The sequence below is a fragment of the Astatotilapia calliptera genome, chromosome 6 (genome assembly GCF_900246225.1).
Source record: "Astatotilapia calliptera chromosome 6, fAstCal1.2, whole genome shotgun sequence".
Lineage (NCBI taxonomy): Eukaryota > Metazoa > Chordata > Actinopteri > Cichliformes > Cichlidae > Astatotilapia > Astatotilapia calliptera.
This window is the reverse complement of record NC_039307.1, coordinates 23,209,051-23,229,921: the sequence shown is the minus strand read 5'-3', so window position 1 is coordinate 23,229,921 and position 20,871 is coordinate 23,209,051. Positions and strand designations below refer to the sequence as shown.

Below are 20,871 nucleotides of genomic sequence, written 5' to 3'. Positions count from 1 at the left end.
GGGATTCCCTTTTGATCCAGCCCCAGATGAGCTGGTGGAAAGCGGATGGATGGATGGATGTTTAATTTCTATGACTGAACCTGAACAAGATGGTGAAACATAGGAGTCACACACTGGGGTTTATTGTATCCCGACTCCTGCTTTCATTTGACGTCAGTGTAAATAGAAGCGGTTTGATTTGTCTCGCCTTGTCAGAAGCCAATTTGTGTGGAGAAATATGCCCCAGATTTTACCTTTGTTACCACTCTTTGGCCAAGGCCTGATATAAGACTGTTACCTCGCTCGAGTTTTGACTGTAAAGGACTGTTCTCTCCTTCTGAAGATAGTATCTACTATATATTTGTACTGATTTTATTTTGTAATGCCAAAAGTTAAAGAATTGAATAAAAATACAAAAAAAAAAACCAAACCTCACATTGGTACAGCCGTTGAACCATTTTGCCAGAAAACAAAAAACAAAACATCCAATCCTTTTGATTCAGGATAACTCAAGACTGTCTCCTTCTACTCCTGCAGCTACGAGACAGCAGCATATATAGCAGTATGTATATGTGACTGTACATGGAATAGTTCCGATTAATATTACTACAACATGTGGTGTACTTTGAAGGTATCTTTGTGCAATTCTACCTGCGGCTCTTCAGCGTGTCGTACGTATGTGTGAGAGAGTAACCGTGCCGTTTTCTTGTTAAAAATCACTGTCGCTTATTGTGAGGATAATGTTGAGTATAATGTTAACATAATAACTGTCGATTTAAAAAAAAAAAAGCCAAAACTTTTTCGTGTCATCATGGATATCAAGTTGATTTTGTATCTTGGTGTAAAGCAGATTCAGAGGTTTCCGATGCATACTGAGTGAGATGTTCTCACGTTTGTTGTGTCTGTTTGGTTGCACACCATCATGTTTTTTTGCTTTGTTTGTTTGGGGGGTTTTTTTTGTTTTGTTTTTTGTTTTTTAGAAGGTGGGGTTGTATTTAGATTTCTTCCATCTCACTGATCATCACTGAGATTCTGCGATATTGGACGCAGACGTCTGCTTAACTCTATTGAACAGAAAACTGTGGATTTTGTGTCAAAATAAATGTGCTACCAAATACATGTGTGTACTTCTGCTTCACATTATACGCGCCTGTAGTTCTCACATATTCTGCTGTGAAATACACCCGATCTGCCGCCTGACTAATCTCCTACTCGTGAGTATCTGTCGCCGTGAATGACTCAGAATAAATCCGGCAGTCAGCTCTGACTCTGAGAGGTTTTTGACTTTTCCGAAGTTTGATATCTGTGTCCTTGCCTTGCTGGCAATGCAACAGTGATGATCACAGCACAAAGTATAAGAGGCTGAGAAGTGATCCTCTATACTCTAATCAGCCACTTTATTAGGTACACCTTGCTAGTACTGAGTTAGACCTATTTCAAACTTCACATTTGCTTTAATTCTTTATGGCAAAGGTTTAATGAGGTTTGGTGTATTATGCATTCAAAAATGAGTGGTTGTTTTAGTTACCTTTTTCTTTCCTACCTGCTCAAAGCCGGCCACTCTCGGCCACTCTCCTCTAACAACTGTAATCAGCAAGAACTGCCTCTCACTGGACATTTTCTCTTTTTCAGACCATTCTCTGTAAACCCTAGATATGGTTGTGAAAATCCCAGCAGATTAGCAGTTTCTGATATACTCAGCTGTCTGACACCAACAATAATACCACATTAAAATACACTTAAATCACATTTCTTCCTCATTCTAATGCTCAGTTTGAATTCCACCAGGTCAACTTGACCATATTATTTCAACCTTTTTTCTTTAAGGAAGAAAGAGAGCCTATTCGACCTGTCATAGGATCAAAGGCAGGATATACCCTGAACGGGTCGTCAGTCTGTCACAGGGCTAAAACATCTCTATGTTTGTGCTCACATTCACACCTCTGGACAGTTTAGAATCTCTAGTTAACCTAATCTTAACCTAATCTTTCTTCCTCCCGCAGTCCAAGTACCTGGAGAGAATCCAATTAGAAAGGCCCCTATTAATAAGCAAGCAGCTGTACCCAATGAAGTGGCCAATGCGTGTATTTTCTCACTTATACAAGTTTTGAGCTTACGTGTTACCTTTGAAAAGGGACACGTCTCCAGTGCTGAGCTTCACTTCACTGCCCTGACTCAAAACAACAATAATACTCTTATTTCACAAACTCACACACACTCAGAGTAACCGAATCGCTCAAATCTGTTGTCACAATCTATAGTCATACATTCCCAAGTTAATATGCATTTAATAAAATGCCTACAGCATCAAGTGAAGAAAACATGGATAAACCGGTTCATCGATGGCATGATGGTATCAGTGTGTACCACCCACATTCAACGACACGTGGAGGTGGACCCACTATCACCGTGGGGGGAAAGAAAATGAAGAAAATGTGCACCGTGATCCAACATTTGGCTAAGCCAGTGAGTAAACAGGCAGGCCATTACAGTGAAAGAATAGTGTGACAGTGACAAATACTACGGGCCCATGTGATCAAACATACTTTAACGCCACCTAGCGGTGAGATTTCAGATGACATAAAAAGGTGTTTAAATGTGGATTATCACGTTTTATCTATTTATAGCAAGTTGATCAATGTACAGTAAGGAGTCACAGAGCAACTTGCATGTAATCAGATACAGACCAGGGCTGCATAAAGCCTCAAAATCAACAAATATAAATAAAAGTATTAATTGTAACACTAGTAAAATTCAAAAGTATAATAATTAAAACAAAACCGATCATTCATGCATAAAAAAAACCCTGACGTAACCTCTCTAACCATTCTGATGAAACTCTGCTGGGCGGTAATCCTGTTGAATAGAAGTGGGCGGAACAATACAAATATGTTAGTATCGATACCAACACTGGAATTTCAGAGCTACCAGCGTAGTAGGATTGTTACTTTGTTTCTATCCTCTGAGTTCAGCATGTGGTCCACTGATCTGTGTTAAACAAATTATTTTTTGGAAATCAAAAATACACAAAAAAAGAAAGGCAGAAAGGTGAGTTCTTGCTGTCTTAACAAATTATTGTGGAAAGTAAAAGTCGTAGTGATTTAGTTGTCATTAAAATGTGTGAATTTTCAGAGTGACACTGCTCTCACGCTGCCTTTACGGGTTAAAAATATCGCTATCAGTATCGGTATCAGCAGTTCTGGCCCTGTATTTACTTGGTATCGGATCGATATCAAAAAACAGCACTGTTTGGGTATTTTCCGTTGGAGACGTGCAGACGTTTGCTGCTCTGTGATTGGTCGCTAGGGATTAGCACCCACCCCCTGCGCTGACCACTCCCCGTCCGCGTTTTCGACACGTGACTCCTCTCGCGTCGCTCCTGCAAAGTTAAAAACAGACTTTGTTTATCTTCCAGGCTGTTTGATGAAATGCTCTTCAACTAGTTCACCCGCTTCCTTCCCCCCACAGCGTGATTGTTTTTTTTTTAACTTTACACCCCAGCTGTGCACGCGGACAAGAGGACTGAACTCCTCCATCTCGCGCCTTCACTCATTTTTACTCATCTTTTTTTTACTCCTCTCTAAGCTAAGCACGAAAAAGACACTCCAGCGTCTCTCTTGCCCGTAAAACTCGCAGTAAACGAGGCTGCTGTGCAGAGGTTTGACCTGCAGGACTGTTATTTATTTATTTTTATTATTTTATTTTAGTGGGGGCCCTCTTGCAGCTAACGGCAGCTCGACGGGAGGAGGAGTGCACCGCCAGGGGTTTTTAATCGAGCATTTGAAGAGAGAGAGCGCCATGGCGACCGACATGGACACCGCTCCTCAGGCCGACGGTGAGTGGGTCCAACCTCGATGCGAAGCCTTGGAGAAGCAACCACACAGATAGGGCCTCCTCGCTCGATCCATTGTCCCTCCTCGCATGGGACTGTCTGCAACGCCAGCCATGCTCCCACTACCATGTGCTCCGTTTAAAAAACCAGACACGCACACACAGGGAGGCGGTGGTGGGTGCAAAAGATTACAAATAAATCTGTGCACTGTAGCGCAGATTTGCGTTTTCGACTCGCACCAAACCCCATTTGTATTTTTACTGTTTTTTTTTCTTTTGTAAGCTTGCTGTTGGTCTGCTTTTACATTTAACCCTTTCGCGCTTTTGATTGGACGAGATCGTGCTTACTTCCGCTTTTGCGAGTCGTCGTTGAGACTTTTTCTTATAGTCCATCTTCGATGCCAAGGAAGCGCGCACACACAAAAACGAACAAAGAAGGGAGTTTGTGTTTAAGCTGACAGACACGATTCCTCCGTCTGTGCGTGCGCGTGGCACCATGTCACCCTGCGTGTTTTAAAAGCTGTGCAGGTGGCATTAAACCTCAATATCCTGCACCAAGTCATATGTTGAGATCCGGGTTTGCGGAAGATATCACCGTGTTTGATCATAGATAGAAACGAAACCGAGGTTGCTTGTTTGTTTTTTGCGTTCTTGGGTTATATGAGCGATGGTTTTGATGATCATTGCGCTCTATTTGTTGTTTTTGTTGTTGTTGTTGTTGTTGTTATTGTTTTATGGTAACATGACCCACATGGTTTCGACGGTGATGTGGAAATGTACAGCCCACTCCAGAATACGAGCCAACAGCGAAACCTTACATAAGCTCTGCGTTGCAGTGCATTTAAGTGTTACATAAGAAATGCATTATTAGCGCCAAGGTTGTATGGATCACACTTACCATAATCTTCCATTGGTTTGTTTGCCTGAAAACGCCCTGCAGCTGCCTGTCCCAAGGTTGTCTGTGCAGACTGTATGTGTGTGTGTGTGTGTGTGTGTGTATATGTATATACATATATGTATGTATATGTGACACCCCACATGGTGCATTATTGGTATGTCATAGTAGTGAGAGCATGTGTGCACGGATGGGTATTTCTGCATTAACTTCCTTGAAGGTCAAACCTCATTGATGAGGTTGCGACAGACACCGTCAAAGAGTCTATTGTCTGGCTTGGAAAACAAGAAGAACGGCTCCTCGTTAGGTCGTGGATCAGTCTGAGCTCACACAGCAGTGGGTGTAAAGTCGTATTAATCCGCCCAGATGATCAGACCTTTAGGCCGTTTCTGTCAGTTCTGCAACAAGGTGCTGCTGTTAGGTGTTAATTAAGGTGTAATAAGATGAGTTATTAGTGGCTGAAGTGATGGCTTTGCACTGCCAGAACATCCCATCTACTGGGTTTAAATGGGAACTTCTGCAACAGAACAAGCCTCTCCTCACTTTCAAAACTGTGTCAAGTGCAAAAGTATTTGACCCTGGAAATAGTTTTGGAGCTTCTTGCAGCTTTTATTCTTATTACACCAACACAATCGACTAATGGCAGCGCAGCGTTTGCATTTATCCTCCTCTTTATGGTCATTTGGCACGGATTTAAAAGGGCTTCTATAAAAAAACTTGGTCTAAAAATTAGACACTGCCCCTGTGAGCAGGATGTTTCCCCACAGTGTGGGAGCAGGTCTGTGATCTCTTCAGAGAGAGAGCATGTGTATATATGTGCATTAAGGGCATCGTGGCCATAAACATCACGTTGGACCTCTTTGTGGCTGCTCTTCTTTTGTTACCTCTTCACATTTGTGAAAAACATGTTTGCACACACCATCAGGCCCTTTAGTTCGTAAGCTGAGCAAACCGCCCGTGCTTGACAACACACGAGTGATTGGCTGATGATAACAAAACGAGCCATCAGCCTCTCGACTGTTTATCAGAGTAGCTCTAATCTTTTGTGAGCACTTTATCATTGTCGTTGTTGTTCTGCAACCAGCAAACGTTTCCAACATAAAAAAAAACAAGGACCGAGCACTTTCTTTTTTTTTTTTTTTCTGTCTTTTTTTTGTTGTTGCACGTGTGGCCTGCTTGTGAGCCCGCTGCAGTTGTATATTTAAGCACAAATCACCATCCAAGTTTAGGCTAAGTGCCTGGCGCATGTTTTTAAGGAAAAATTCTGTCGGAGTTTCTTTTCATTAAACTGAAATGACAGTTAAACCTCAAAGACATCCACACCCTACCCCCTCTTTTATCATGGTGCAGATGCTTATTTGGCCCCAAAGGACATCCCACTCACATTTGCTTGAGTTAATGTAGAAAGATGTCTATATATTTACAGCTACTCTTGATTTTAACCCTCTGAAACTGAGATTAGTAGTTTGTGCCGTACATATTTACCTTTTGTGAAGCCCTTGTATGTGCAGACTACACCTGAGTGTGAGTATTTGTTAGAGGGTAGGGTGTGTCAGCTGAAGCTTTCTTTGAGAGTGAACATGTTAAATATATCCGTCATCTACACATCAATGGCTTTGACTACGTCATAAGACGTGCAGACTTTGTGCTTTGACTAAAAAGAACTTGCTGTACTTGCATACATCTAACTTTATACTTGGGCAGCACATGTACTATATTTACAGCTTTGATAAACTAGGTGCGTCCCTTTGGAGTAATGTGAAAACTCTGCTCCACTGACCTTCTTCTCATTTATGCACGCCTCGGTCGTGCAGATACTTAAAGCTGAACTGGGCCGATCATGTTCTCTGCCAGCGACTAGCTCCCATATGTCATGCAGGGCAGAGGTCCTGCGCTGGCCTGCGTCTGCCTATATCTGTATGTGTGTTAAGTGGGTGGGAGGGGGAGGTTTCCATTGGGTGCTCTAGTAGGTGTGCAGTGTTAGTGTTAAAGGCTAGAGTGCGATTTGTTGTTGCAGTTTTACAGGACTGCGACGGTGACACTCAGGCCTGTTTTAAGAAGACAGCCATGTGGTCTTTGTAGAGTCTAAAAGTTAGCAGGCTTGGTTGGATTTGCTTACATTTTCTTATGCAACTCTTGTCTTTGCAAACTGCTTTTTTTTTTTTTTTTTCCTCTGTGCCTTCTCATTTTTCTGCTCCTTTCCAGTTGGTCAGTTGTGTGTTTGGCACTTTGCCATTGGGTAGTTCCTAATTTACTGCCCGGACAGGCCCTTGTGGCCTGTGCTGAGGAGGGAGGAGGAGGAACCAAAGGAGGAGGAGGTGACACGTGGTCGGTTGTTTACAGGTTTTGGAAGGCCAGGGTGTGGTGCTACTTTTACTTCAACAGGTTAAATCAGGATGGTTCCTCCTTCCTTTTCTTTGTTATTAACTTTACTGTGAACTCTGCAGATGTGTTGTTTTGTTGTAATGTCATTTAAAAAGAAAAAAGAAAAGCAGGAAACCACAAGTTACAGTTGGTTCTCCTTTTTTTTGGATACTTATCTGTTGCTGGGACGCCCTGTGTGTGTTTTCAGCTTGTCCTTATAACCTGTATGGCTATAACTCCACAAACTTCCTTTTGGAGCCATGCATTAGGGTGCTGAGTATGAATTTCACCCTCAGGCATTCCTCCTGCTGCTTTCCCTCACTCCTACAGTGCTGTCATGTGATCATTCATGGACCCAGCCATGCCATATGTAGTCAAGTCCACTCTAGCTGCGCCCCACAGACCGCGAGAACATAGAGGAGTTAAAAAAAACAAAAAAAAAAAACTGGCGTCAGCATTTCTACAGCATGTGCTCTCCTTTGCTTGCTCCCTCCTCCCTCCATGCCTGCATCACAGCTCCAGTCACACTTGTTGGTTTGTTGTTTGTTTCACCACGCTTGCAAGAAGCTAACTTTCGGTTAATTTATGTTCCCTTTTTTTTTCTCCATACACCCATAGAAGCGTATTAAAATACCGACTCAATCCACCTTATGTCTTCTGATATTGCTGGTGAGTGTCAAAAAGCTATGCATGCGAGTGAGTTTGCACTGCAGACTTCCTGAATAATGTTTTGCCTGTTATGTGACCTTTGGTTTGCTGTGCAAAACACTGCCCTGACACACACAGGTGGACAGAAAGCCAGTGTATTAGCTGAAGGGTGCACTTGATTGTTTGCAAATGCAAGAAAAATTAAGACTGGAAGTTGGCCCGTAAACCTTCGGTATGAACTATTTTGCTATAGTCGTGCAGCTGTTCTTATGCAGAAAAAGTCACAAAGCGAGACTTCTTGCACAACACCGATAGGTTAAATGTTGCCATGTCGTCTTGCCAGAGTGAGTCTTGGCTTTGTAAACATCCACGGGAAATACAGTCACCATTAACTGTTCAGGCTTGCAGCTAAACTTGGCTTTAGTAACAGAGCTGTACCTTTTTAAACTCACTTTTTAAATTGTATTTATTTTTTTGTGTTTTACTCAGACAGGAGCAGTTTTTATGAAAGTTGCTTACCTCAGAAATCAGTCCGCTGCTGTAGGTGATTTGAGTCGTCTGTGTTATTGTTCAGAAAACTAGTGCTGGATTATTTTTAGACTCGTGTGTTGTTACTAAATAGTAGTTTAATGTTTACCTTTTACTGTGGCTTCCGTTCTTGTCAGTGTGTCCTTTGTTTTTCTTTTTTTGCAGTCGTCACAAAGGGCAAAACTGGGAACACTTGAGAGTGTTGATGTTTTTTAAAGTCGCTCAAATAATATTTAAAGTTTTCCACTGTGAAAAACTATTTTTAAAGGCGACGTTGGTAGATGATCCATCTACCAATCAGAAAACTCCCTTTGAACAGGAAGAAACCTCCAGCAGAACCAGCCTCAGGGAAGGGCAGCCATCTGCAGCGACCGGTTGGGGTTAGGGGATGGAGACAGGACAAAGACGTGCTATAAAAAACTTTATATTTATTGTCTGTATACTTGTGGCCATTCTGTGTACTTTTATAAGGTTGTTTGTCACAGTGTAGACCAGTTCATTAACGAACAAATCCACTCCTCTCACTGCAGGGAGGTTTGCTCCTGGTGGCACCGTGGCGGAGGCTAACCATCCGTACAGCGACGACGACGACTCGCTAAATGAGGCCGAGGTGAACGGCAACTGGACGCCCCAGGAAAAGGCGCTCCACGAGGCTCGTCTGAAAGCTAAAGCCAAGCGTCGCCTGCGCAAATCCTCGTCTCGCAACTCCACCAGCGAGTCTTTCTCGGAGTCGGGAGAAGTGGCGGGTGGTGACCCGCACAGCCCGAAAGGCAAAGTCAACACCAATGACCGGAAATCCAGGACGGGCAAAGGCAGAGGCCTGCCAAAAAAAGGTATAATTTGCAGTCCGCTGCAATTTTCAGCCCTTTTTTCCATTAGTTTCTACTTGGATCGGCTCAACGCGACTCAAGGGGCTGTTATAGCAACACAACAGAACGTCCAGTGACATCATTTGTTTGCAACACGAACGCTACAACAAAGGCGGACATTGAGGCGATTGCATACCTGCTCCTCACTCTGTGGCATTTTGTCAGACTCGAGGACCACAGTGTTGTTTCTGTGCAGCCAATTCCCCTCGATGCTCTGTTTCAAAAATGACATCACTTTTTCAGATCGCCTCGAATTGTTTGGAATCCCACCCGAGTACGTACTTAAAAACTACTCGGTACCAGGTGAAACCCTAAAAACCACGTTGAGTCGTGCCGAGTAGATACTGATGGAAAAGGGTTATTAGCGATGTACCTTCTTTCTGAATCTGTCCAAAACTGCATTGCTGCATCTGGTGCTTTCACCGCTCTAATTGATTTGGCACCTTTTGAATAGTGTGTAGCCGTCACCTACTCAATGCAATGCAAGCATATGGCATTATAGTAGCAGTGCAGTTACGTTTGAAGCAATGCATCCTGAGCATCATGACTTATACTGCTGACTGTTAATGCTGACTCTTCGTGTTCAGGTGGGGCAGGTGGTAAAGGAGTTTGGGGAGCTGCTGGGATGGTTTACGAAGATGAGGAGCCCGACATACACGACCCCAACTATGATGAATCTTATCAGGTGAGGCCGCTGGGGGGTTTGTCTTTTAACACTTCAGATTATCTGCAAGCAGGTTTGTTTTATATCTGTAAGTCCTTTGCTTTCAAATGCTGGCATCCAGCAGTCAGGGGGCTTTTGTTTGTGTTTTTTTTCCTTCCAGCAGTCAGTGCATTGGATGGTACCCTTTATCTCTTTATGTCCACGTTCTGATTCTGAACTGCTGATGAGATGCATTGTAATCCATCTCCCATGCTACGCAGAAACACCGGAAATGTTGACAGTAGGATTTCCTGGGAAATACAAGACTGTTTTCATATCAAAAATCGTAACAAGCTTTGTTTGAAACCCGTTAAAAAAATTGGTCTGCTAGCATGTTTCTTAAATCCAGATGGCTCCGTCCCATTGCAGTCAACACTATTTGCAATCTTTAACCCCGTTATCATCCATGTGACGCCAAAGGCCGAGTTTGTTTGTCTCTTGCTGCACTTGCGACTGAATGCAGGCTGGGAACGGCGCTCCTGTCTGTAAAATGCTGATAACTGTTTGGAAATGGCTCAGAAAAGCCGGTGTGATTTCAGCCTTGACTGGAGCACGAAGGTGGCGTAAAGATGTTGACTGTTAAAAGGGAACTGGGACAGAGTGGTACAGAAAAATAGACGAGACATGTGCAGACTGTGGACTTTGAATCAGACTGCACAGATCACCTGATAAAGGAGCTGCCTAGAAATGGGAACTGTAACACGCTGGAATGCCTCTTTCCTCTTCTTTGACTAATTATTTTTAGGAGGTGGTTTTTCCTTAAAATAACTCAAATAATTAAGAGGACTTGTAGAAATGTATATGTTAGCCTGCACTGAGATTATCATTTGTGCTCCAGGTTGTTCAAAACCTCAGCTGAACGTTAGTTTACTCATATCCTTGGAATTCGTAAATACAAGTGTTGGGACAGAAGTTTAGGTTAAAGCTCACCGGTAGCCCGTTTTCAGTCAGTGTTATGTTTACACATCTTCTGTGGAGTTTTTGGTATGCCCAAAAAGGAAAAGTTTTCAATAGATGAACTGAAAGGTCAAAATGGTTGTGAGACTTTCAAAGGTAACAACTTCTGGTTTCTTTGGGGAGAAACACAAACTCAGTATGAGTCTTGCACAGCTCTCTGGGGATCTGGTGGATGTTCAGAGCTTTAATAACGGAAAGAAAAGCACCTCAAGAATGAATATGGATGCTCTCGTGAAAATTCCAGTGAAAAATATCTTATATATCACGCAGTTATACGAAATTAGCTCATACAGTACAGTGCAAAAGCCTCGAGTCACCCCTCGTTTCTTTGTATTTTAAAAGAATTTTCTTTAAGCTACTTAACACTGAACTACGACTCATTCAAGCATAAAAAGGCCGCCTAATTCGAGGATGAACCAGTGTTGTCTACACATAACAGACAAAAAACAATTCCAGCATTTTGTTGCTACAAGTCCACACAGTGTGTTCCCATTTCTTGAGTTCAATCTATAAGAACACTAAAGTTAACAGGTTGACTGTCATAAAAAATTATTTTTGGACCAATAAGGTCATTTCCTAAGAGCTATTAGGCTTAAAACTTAAAATATCTACAGCAGATGAAAGTATCTGAAAGCCTGACACCTATGACATCAGAAATGGTCTCATTGGAAGGGTAACTCTCAAGACGCCATTCTGAAGAAGACTGAGGAATATGACATTACACAAGAAATGGGCTGAAAATCAGTTTTAAAATCAGTTTTAACAGGTCTTATGGAGTGATGAATCCAAACTTAAAACTTTTAGTTCAAATCAATGCCACTATGTACAGAGGAGGTCAGGAGAGAGGCACAACAGTGAGTGTATAAAGCCATCAGTAAAACATGGCACATTCAGTAACATCTGGAAAGCATCCAGGAGAACGGGGTTAAAAAAAAAAGAGGCAGCCGGCATCCAAAGAAGAGCTTTGAATGTCCTTCCAGGATCTTGGGAACTGTTCCTGAAGACTACTTAAAGAAATTACAGTGAAGCCTGTCTCAGAAGAATAAAGGTGTCCGTTTGAGTCTTAAGCTCATTAGAATTATACAAACTCTGTTATTGACTGTTTTACCCTGTACAGAATGTTTGCATGTTTCAAACCACTGCACCTATTTTCCTAGCAAAGTATAAAGAAATGAGGGGTGGCTCAAGACTTTTGCACAGTACTGTAAGTTGAACTGTGTATTTTAGAATTGTTGAAAATACTTCATATAATCCTGAAACAAAGCTGATGAGAAATTCAACAATGAACGTGCATCCGCTCTGCTGTGCGTGCTTGTTTCTGACTGACGCCGCGTGTGTGTATTTTTTACACAGGGGGACACGGTCTACGAGACGGTCGTGCCCGAGATAGACGAGAAGGAACTTGAGAAAATGGTGAACCCGATTGTACAGGAGTACTTTGAGCACGGGGACACAAAAGAGGTTCAGGTAAGTAATTATAATAAAGCTTTTGAAGTCTGTGCATGCTGACCAAGAGTGAGCAGGTTTAAAGAACAAAGCTGGATGACTGAAGTAATGTGGAGCTTTTAACAACAGGTGTATTGGGCTGTGCTCACCCTATGCACGGGTGCCAAGCACACGAAGGCACTCGCACTGTGCTTTGATTGTCTGGGCCTGATTAGGCTTCGGTTTGTGTCTCTCGCTTCTGAAAAGCATAATGTGTTTGTGTTTTGGGGTCATTTTTAAAAATGCTTAAACTGTAAAAACTAAATGCAGTTCTCCCTCCAAACCCTATCAGATGCTGTTGAAGGAGCTCAATTTGGGCCAGCACAAGTACGAGTTCTCCTCTCTGGCTGTGTCCCTGTCCCTCGAAGGCAAGGCGAGCCACAGAGAACTGACCTCCCGCCTGCTGTCTGATCTGTCGGGGAAGATGCTGTCGCAAAGTGAGATGGGGCGAGCTTTCGACAAGATGCTTAAAGAGCTCCCGGACCTCATCCTGGACACACCGGATGCCCCGCAGGTAGAGCTGATGCATGATGGGAAGAAACACTCACAGATATGCTACCAAATATAACTGTGTGCTTCAGAGGGTGGAGAGGGTTCAACCGTGGTTAAGTGTAAACCCCTTTTTATCCCAAAGGTGCACACAAATCCTCTTCAAATATTACACATGCTCTTTGTATCTTTCTTCTATTACGAGGCAGCAAAATGTTGCATACTAGATCGCCACCTTCAGCAGTGCAGAGGCCTAATACATTTAAGAGCTAAAACTAAATAATAAAACAAATGTTAGTCGGGTATGTTTGTTATGTGGCTTCACTTGGTTCGCTTAATCTTTCCTCCTGTTCCTTGCAGATGTTAGGCCAGTTTATAGCCAGAGCCATCGCAGACCACGTCCTCCCCATGTCATTCCTGGACTGCTACAAGGGCAAAGTGGACTGTGAGCATGCCAGGTGAAAGCTGCAGTTCAACGCGTTGTAAGAAAGGCTGTATTGTGCCCCTGCCACCCTTCCCCTCCACCTAACTGTGATCCTTTTCTTTAGAGTGGCTTTAGACCGCGCTGCTGTGCTGCTGTCCATGAAGAGGGAGATGGTTCGCCTGGACAACGTGTGGGGTGTCGGTGGAGGTCTGAGACCTGTCAAACATCTCATCAAAGAGGTAAGCCTCACCCCGTTCAGAAACTGATAAGTCACTCGCTTGTGATATCATAGTGAATCCCTCACATCGGAGTTCCAAGTGTGTATTACATTATGTAATGTAAACAGGGCGAAAACGGTGCATGCTGGGTAGAGCGCCACAGTCTAGCTGCTGTGTCAGCAAAGATTTTTTTCCCCCCTGAGAAGTGAGAATTTAAAAAAGAAAAAAAAAGGCATGGGAGGGGCAGACATAAACAAACACACTCTCACAGTAGAGTCTCTTTCTGCCAAATCAATACAATAAACAGTGTGTGAGAATATAAACAGGATTTAATTTAAATCACCTTATAAGCGTCAACATATGCATAGATTTAAAAAACCCAGAGTGTCCTGCAATAACATGATAAATAAATGATTAAAATTAAGACGGTCTCAATCGATTCCTCTCCTTGTGTCTTGATCCCTCCCTCTAAAGGTGTGAGGAGGCGAGGGAAAGACACGAGGAGACAGGATTTGACACAACAAGCCTTCTCTCTCCTCTGCTCGTGTGATGCACATTATGAACTGAGACACGCTTTAACGTGGCGTACTGAAATTGGTTTCTAGGTCGCAGGCCGGAGGATGGAGGACAGAGGATTAGTGCAGAGTGTACCGTGCAACTTCATGTACACTTAAGTCCATATGTTTCCCTCCTTTTAAATTATGGGGTTTAAAAAAAGGACCTTGTTAATTGCTTAAAAATGGGGTATTGTTGTCACCCTGCCAGGTGGGCAGGGGCAATGGACACGTACGTTTGTAAATGCAACAACGTGAGAGCGATGCGATGTAGGAGTTTTAAAATGATACCGTAGGTTCATCTACTTAAAATCTTGGGACAAGTTTGGATCTTAGTGACCTTGACCTAAGGATCAGGGGTCAGAGGTAAAGTTTTATGAAAATCTACTGAATTTGATACATAGGATTTTGAAATTGATACCATAGCTGTGTCTGTGATCACCAGTATTTTTATGCACAATGACCTGCTTTTTTCCAGAAGCTCCAAATTAATTTAGCTGACTGATGAGCAATTTCATGGCCAGGTGAGGCCTATTCTCTTATTTAATGGCAGCTGATCCATCTGGAGATCATCACATCAGAAGTTAATTGAAAATGTTACATTTCTGTTTTATAGCTTGGCACTTTAATTTTAAATATGAGGCTCGAGGAGATCTCACTGCGGTAGAGGCAGTGTATCATTAGGCTGAAAAACTAAAATAAAACCAGTTGGAGAGAACAAAAACTTTAGGAGTGACCAGATCAACAATCTGCTGCATTCTCAACAACACCAAAAGAAGGCAACTAAAGTGGAGGTTAATTGTTTCCATGGTTTCCGTGAGTTTCACTCAAGAACAAGAAGGGCAAATTAACACTTTGGGGGGGAATGATTTGGACTGATGATGATAAAGTGCGCTTAGAGAAGAGAAACGACTCATAATCCAAAACATACATGATGATCATCGTGGAGGCAGCATTACGGCACAGGTGCGTATGCAGCCGGCCCACTAGGGTTTATTGATGATGTGGCTGCTGATAGAAGTAGCAGGATGGACTGAAGTGGACGGGGCTATGCTCTCTGTTCAGATTCAGCTAAATTCTGCAAAACCGATTGGACGACGCTTCACAGCGCAAGTAGATAATGAGCCAAAGCCCTGCAAAAGCAACTCTAGATTTTATGGAGGCAAAGAAATGATATACTCAGGCGCCAAGTCAGTCACCTGATCTCAACCCAGTAGAGCGTGATTTTTAGTTGGTAAAGACAAAACTGAAGGCAGAAAAACCCACAAACACGCAGCGACTGAAGGCAGAGCATCTCAAGGGAGGAGACGCAGCATTTGGCTTCCAGACTTTAGGCAGTCAAATGCAGTGCAAAGGATTTTTCATCCAAATATGAAAACAGTCTTTATGTTTAAAATTGTTAGTTTGTCCAATTATGTTTAAGCCTCTGAAAATGGAGGGCTGTGTATAAAAATGGCTGTAATTGTTAGACAGTTAACACAAAACTCTTGTTAAACCCCTTGAATTAAAGTTGAAAGTCTGCACTTCAATCACAATTTACTTTTTTAAACTTATTTTTTATTGAAAATGGCTTAATAAGTAATCATAATAAGTAATCATCTGCGTGTGCTTGTGCTGATGGGCTCTGCTACTCGGTCTTTTGTTTCTCTGGTTTGTTTTTGTTTACAATCACTCTTCAGTAATCTGGGATTTTGTTGCCGTGTGAATGTGGGTGTGGACAATGTGGGAGTTCCACTTGAGGAAAACAAACCCAAACTGTAAGTTGTGCAACATTTAAAAGAGTGCGAGTGAGAGCGGTGTGTCAGCCTCGGTAGTTTTCAGACCCGTTGCTGAATTGGATCCAAAGTTGACTCAGAAGTGTTGGTCATGCTCAGTGTTTTGAGCATCTTGGATCAATCACGCGCTCTAATCGAATGACTAATCGTTCCATAAATAGGTTGAAGTAAAACCATGCTTCCTGATGTACGTGCAGATCTGCAGTGAGAGTGACATAACCAAACCTGCTATAAAAACAGAGCGGAGACTGAAAATTCAAGCAGAAGTGCAAACAAAGAAATGTTTTTCTTTCTGTCGGGAACGTTAAACATTTCATGATAGATTTTATTTCCCAGATGAAGGTTGGGTTATTCCTGGAGTAATGGCTAGATGAAAATATTTCATAGGCTTTAAATGTTGTCTGGTTAGTTGCAGATTCTGTAATTTGGCAGTAAAAAAAGAAGAAAAAAAGAAAAGGAGCAATTTGATAGCAAGCCTTCCTTGTGCAGCTCGTTCTCTCCTCTCTTCTGATCTCCTCCCACCATCATGTGCCTTGATGTGCTTCACATGTATGATTTCTGGCTCTACGTTGGATTTGAACGTTTCTTTTTGTTGTTCTTTACACTCCCTTAAATTGCTCACCTGAGCTGGTCTAAAACAATCTGTGATTGGCCAGAGTCTCCCATCATGAGTGGGTGTTTTTTAAATGAAGGTACAGGGCTCTAGTTAGCCTTTTTCCTGCTTGTGGATTTTCTGTGCATTGATGCCAGGAGACATGTTTTCATACTGGAGCTCCTAACAGAAAAAGATTTACTTACATTTCTGTATACTCTCACCATGTTTATTGTACATAAACACGGTGAGAGTAAGCACTGGGATAATTCAGTGTAGAACACTGTATGCATGGCTCTTTACTCTTTTATACCTACTCTGAATTAAACGTGGGTTAGTTAGTCTTGATGAGTGTTTGACCTGCAGCTCAACTGATGCGGCAGCAATGCATCAGTTCAGTCTTCTGCTGTGTTTGATAACGTTGCCACACACTGCTAACGTGGCTGTTTGTTTGTTTCAGATGAATCTTCTGCTCAAAGAGTATCTGATATCAGGAGACGTGTCGGAGGCGGAGCACTGTCTCCGGGACCTGGAAGTGCCTCATTTCCACCATGAGCTGGTCTACGAGGTATCCACAGCTTTTTATTTGTTCAAGTCAAGTGAGGTCAAACAAAGTAGAAGGTTTATTTTTTTTCTACTTGTTCTTCACACATAACAGAATAGGAATTAAAATCTGTAAACTGAGCCTTTTTTTTTTTTTAAGTGTTTTCTGTCTCTGGTGTCAAGTAAACTGAAGAGCAACACTGGGAAGAAAAAAAGAAACTGATCGGTGACAGTCATTTCTGCTTTCTGCCAAGGACACTGTGTGTTTGGCAGTGATTGTCTCTTATTTGCAGTACATGTATTCGCTAAGCTCACTTCAAATCAGTCAAACCAAAATGTGTCCTTGTGTAAGTATAAACAGATTACTGGTTACCAAATTTCAAACGTGCACACAGTTGACAAGCTCAATTTTGGATGGCAAGTTTTTCTGTTCCATATTAGACCGAGTGCAAACAGATGCACGCTTAGTGCACGTATGGCAGCGGTGATAATTCTGCTTCCTTGTGTGACCTTGTGGGTTCCTGCTAAGATTTGCACAATGTTATGCAGCTAATTGCAGTAGAGCCAGTTTTACTTTTCGGGCATGCAGACTTCAAAAACGGATTTTTTCACACAGTCCAAGGTCTGCAAAGGGCACAACTGAGGAGAGCACAGTCGTGGCAGTTTCACCCCCCCTTGTCCTGTCTCATGTTAGTCTAACAGTTGCCTCGGCTGTAGGCTGTAGGCTGAAACACTTTACAATGCTGTAAAATGTTCAGCTCAGAGAATGTTGATGATTACTGGCCTCGATTCTCTTACTTCGATTCATTGATCGGATGATGATACTTGGTGCGTGTTTCTCAGTATTGTGCGTCTATTTCACTTCAGTTTTATTTATATGCTGTCAAATCACAACAGCAGTTTCCTAAAAGTGCTTTATATTGTTAAAAAAAAGACTCTTCAACAATACAGAGAAACCCCAACAAGCAGATGAACCTGTATAAGCACGCATGTGGTGAAAGTGGGAGGAAAAAAACTCCCTTTTAAAAGGAAGCAACTTCTGGCAAGACCAGTTGGGGGTGAAGCAGGGAGACGGGTCCAAAGACACACTGTGGAAGAGAACCAGAGATTAATAATAATAAATTATGATTAAAGACAGAGTAGTGTATAAACACAGAGAGAATGAAAAGGAGAGTGGAAAAAGAAACGCCAAGTGCATCATGGGAAGCCTTCAGCAGCTTAGATCTGTTGAAGCATAACTAAGGGAGGATTCGGGGTCACTTGCTACAGCCCTAGCTGTATTCTTTATACTCTTTATCAAAAAGAAAAGATTTAAGCTTAATCTTAAAAGTAAACAGGGTGTCTGTTTCCCATTTCCAAACTGGGAGCCTGTTCCTGAAAGCTGAAGGCTCTTTCTCCCGTTCTACTATTAAATATCCTGGGAGCCACAAGCAAGGTAGCAGTCTGAGAGTGAAGTGCTGTATTGAAGTGATACGGTACTGTGAGGTCTTCAAGATAAGATGGGATCTGATTATTCGAGACCTTGTATGTGAGGAGAAAGATTTTAAATTCAGTTTCTGAATTCATTTTCCAGGCTGTAGTGATGGTGCTGGAGTCTAAAGGTGACACTGCCACTAGTATGATGATGAAGCTCCTGCAGTCCTTCTGGAAAACGGGCCTCATCACTGTTGATCAGATGAACAGGGTTAGTCTCCTTTTATTTTCTACCATTTTATGCACTGTATCACTTTCGTATTACTACTTATACATTTTTTTTTTCTCCTGCAGGGTTTCCAGCGCGTCTATGATGAGCTGCCTGAAATCAGCCTAGATGTGCCACATGCCCACTCTATCATGGAGACTTTTGTGGACCTGTGCTATCAGGAGTCTGTCATCACCAAACAGCTGAGGGATGCCTGTCCCTCCAGGTGAATCGGGGTTTATTGTCTAATGATTTCAGGTCCGTTCCACTGAGAGTTTCAGAAAGAATCTGGAAAATAATACATCTTGTCCCTGTTGACAATAAAGGCGTGAAGTGAAGGTGTAATTCCACATTTATCCATGCCAAAACAAAACAATCAAACATAAGTCCCTTTAAATGAGCTGGTACTTATATAGTGCTTTTCTACTCTTATTTAAGCACTCAAATTGCTCTCTCACTTCAAGCCTCATTTACACCAGCGTCCTTTTCTACTTCTAAGTGCTTTTAACTCGTAGAGTGACGTCACTCACAGTTCCAACAGCAGACTCGTGTGCTCATGCAACGTCTTCCACGTGTTAAGGATGGACTAGAACATACCTTTAAACCCGTCAAACAGCACTGGCTGTCAGTTGGAGGACAAACTACAGCTTCCAAAGAACACGTATCGCACATTTTCATGCTCTGATGTTACAGGTTGTCCACACTGGATGGGATGACCTCCTTTTCATTTTCTAAACACGGCTATTATTGCTTAAATACACATCTGTCAGTATTTTCTGGCTTCCTGATCTTGCTCCAGCTCAAGATGCAAATCTTTAAAAACGAGCCACACATACACTGTTACATTTTCAGTAAAGGCCCGGTGATTTCTTGATTGCACTGCGCTTTTTGGACAGCAGACGATTTGCTGTTGTTTTGTTCTCAGTGAGAAAATGTGAAACGTGCCATGTCTTTATCTGTGAGTCTGTGAGCTGCCTACCAACACTAAAACATTTCTCTGTCTTGACTTTCTCCACTAGAGGGCGGAAGCGTTTTGTCAGCGAAGGAGATGGAGGGATGATCAAGACCTAATCTACAGGAGGAAGAGGGGGCATCAGCGGCAGCAGGAAGAGGAGGGGGTGTCTACTGGTTCTTACACCCTGTTTCTGCTCCAGCATGTTTCCCTGAAACCGGACATGCCTGCGGTCTAATGTTTCCTTGTTCCTCTCCTGGTAATGTTTATAATGTCATCAGTTAAAACCAGCGTTTGTTGACGTTTGGTGGAAGTAAACCGAAAAGAGCGGCCTGGGTTCAGATCCCATCATCTTGTTCGTCACTGCTTTCTTTTTTTTTTTTTCTTTTGACCTTTTTGTGATGAATATTCTCTGAGGGTTCATGTGACACTTTTGCCTCAGTCTTTGTACCTGTTTGTCAAGAATAACACAAGTCAGAGCTGCAGAGCTACAGGGGGACAGGCTGGGTTACGTGGGAGATTAATTGCTTTTGTCTCTTGCTTAATTTCACCTGTTACCGTGTCTTTATTTTTTATTTTGTTTTCATTCACATAATGTGCTATAAATGGAAACGCGCACTCAGAGGGACAGAGCATACCGTATCCAGCGAGCACTTAGTAATTTAGCTGAGCAGAAAGGATCTAAAACTCTTCAGCTTCTGTCCTTATTTCGAGGATGCCATGTTTCGTACCTCTTGTTTAAGTTGTTCATTAATGTTTTATGAACAGTGATGACTTTTTTTTTTTCCTCCTCCTTGAATTTTGGGCTTTGAAGCCAAATGTTTACTTTCGTAAAGCACCAGTGAAAGCAAAAGGTGTTTTGGGCACTATTTGGGTGTTTATCTGAAACTTGCATCAGGGCAAATACACTTCAGAAGCCATTTCTGAAAATGAAGATAAATTGGGGTTAATGTGATTTCAAAATAAATAAATGAGCAATATTTTGAGCACTCTGCTTGCAGTTAACTCGTGTATTTACAGCCACGTGGTCAGCAGTTGATTCTGGACAGGGTAGCCTTCGGTGTGCAGAGACGCTCTAGACGGCGGCGTCTGGTAATTGTCTTTAATGGATTAAGTTTAATGCATGTGTAAAGACAACCCCAGCTTTTCTTGGAAAACGGTCATTGAGACTTTTTCTGCCCCTGTCTTACAGTTTTACATGTTGACCAAAGTTATAATAAATATATTTCATTCATTAAAAAAAAGTAACAAATTGAAGTTTCTGTATTTTGTCATTCATGCGAGCAGCGCAGGTGGATAAGTAAGGTTGGAAAACCAGAAATATACAGTCACGTGAAAAGGAAATGACAATCTTTTACTTAAATTACTTAAAGCTCAGATGAAC

The 20,871-nt window shown here is 42.3% G+C and overlaps 1 protein-coding gene across 2 annotated transcripts; it reads left to right on the top strand.

The window, feature by feature from the left end:
• Positions 1-3,308: 3,308 nt before the first annotated feature.
• Positions 3,309-20,744, top strand: pdcd4a (programmed cell death 4a). 2 transcript variants are annotated; one of them, XM_026171185.1, is made up of 11 exons: positions 3,309-3,814; positions 8,776-9,078; positions 9,702-9,799; positions 12,128-12,241; positions 12,552-12,773; positions 13,109-13,206; positions 13,297-13,411; positions 16,772-16,879; positions 18,428-18,538; positions 18,622-18,761; positions 19,555-20,744. In XM_026171185.1, the coding sequence occupies exons 1-11, from the start codon at positions 3,778-3,780 to the stop codon at positions 19,604-19,606; spliced, it is 1,398 nt and encodes a 465-aa protein (XP_026026970.1). In that variant the 5' UTR covers positions 3,309-3,777; the 3' UTR covers positions 19,607-20,744. The 2 variants fall into 2 exon arrangements, with proteins under 2 accessions (XP_026026970.1, XP_026026971.1); XM_026171186.1 differs by lacking the exon at positions 3,309-3,814 and adding an exon at positions 7,304-7,738.
• The last annotated feature ends 127 nt before the right edge of the window (positions 20,745-20,871 follow it).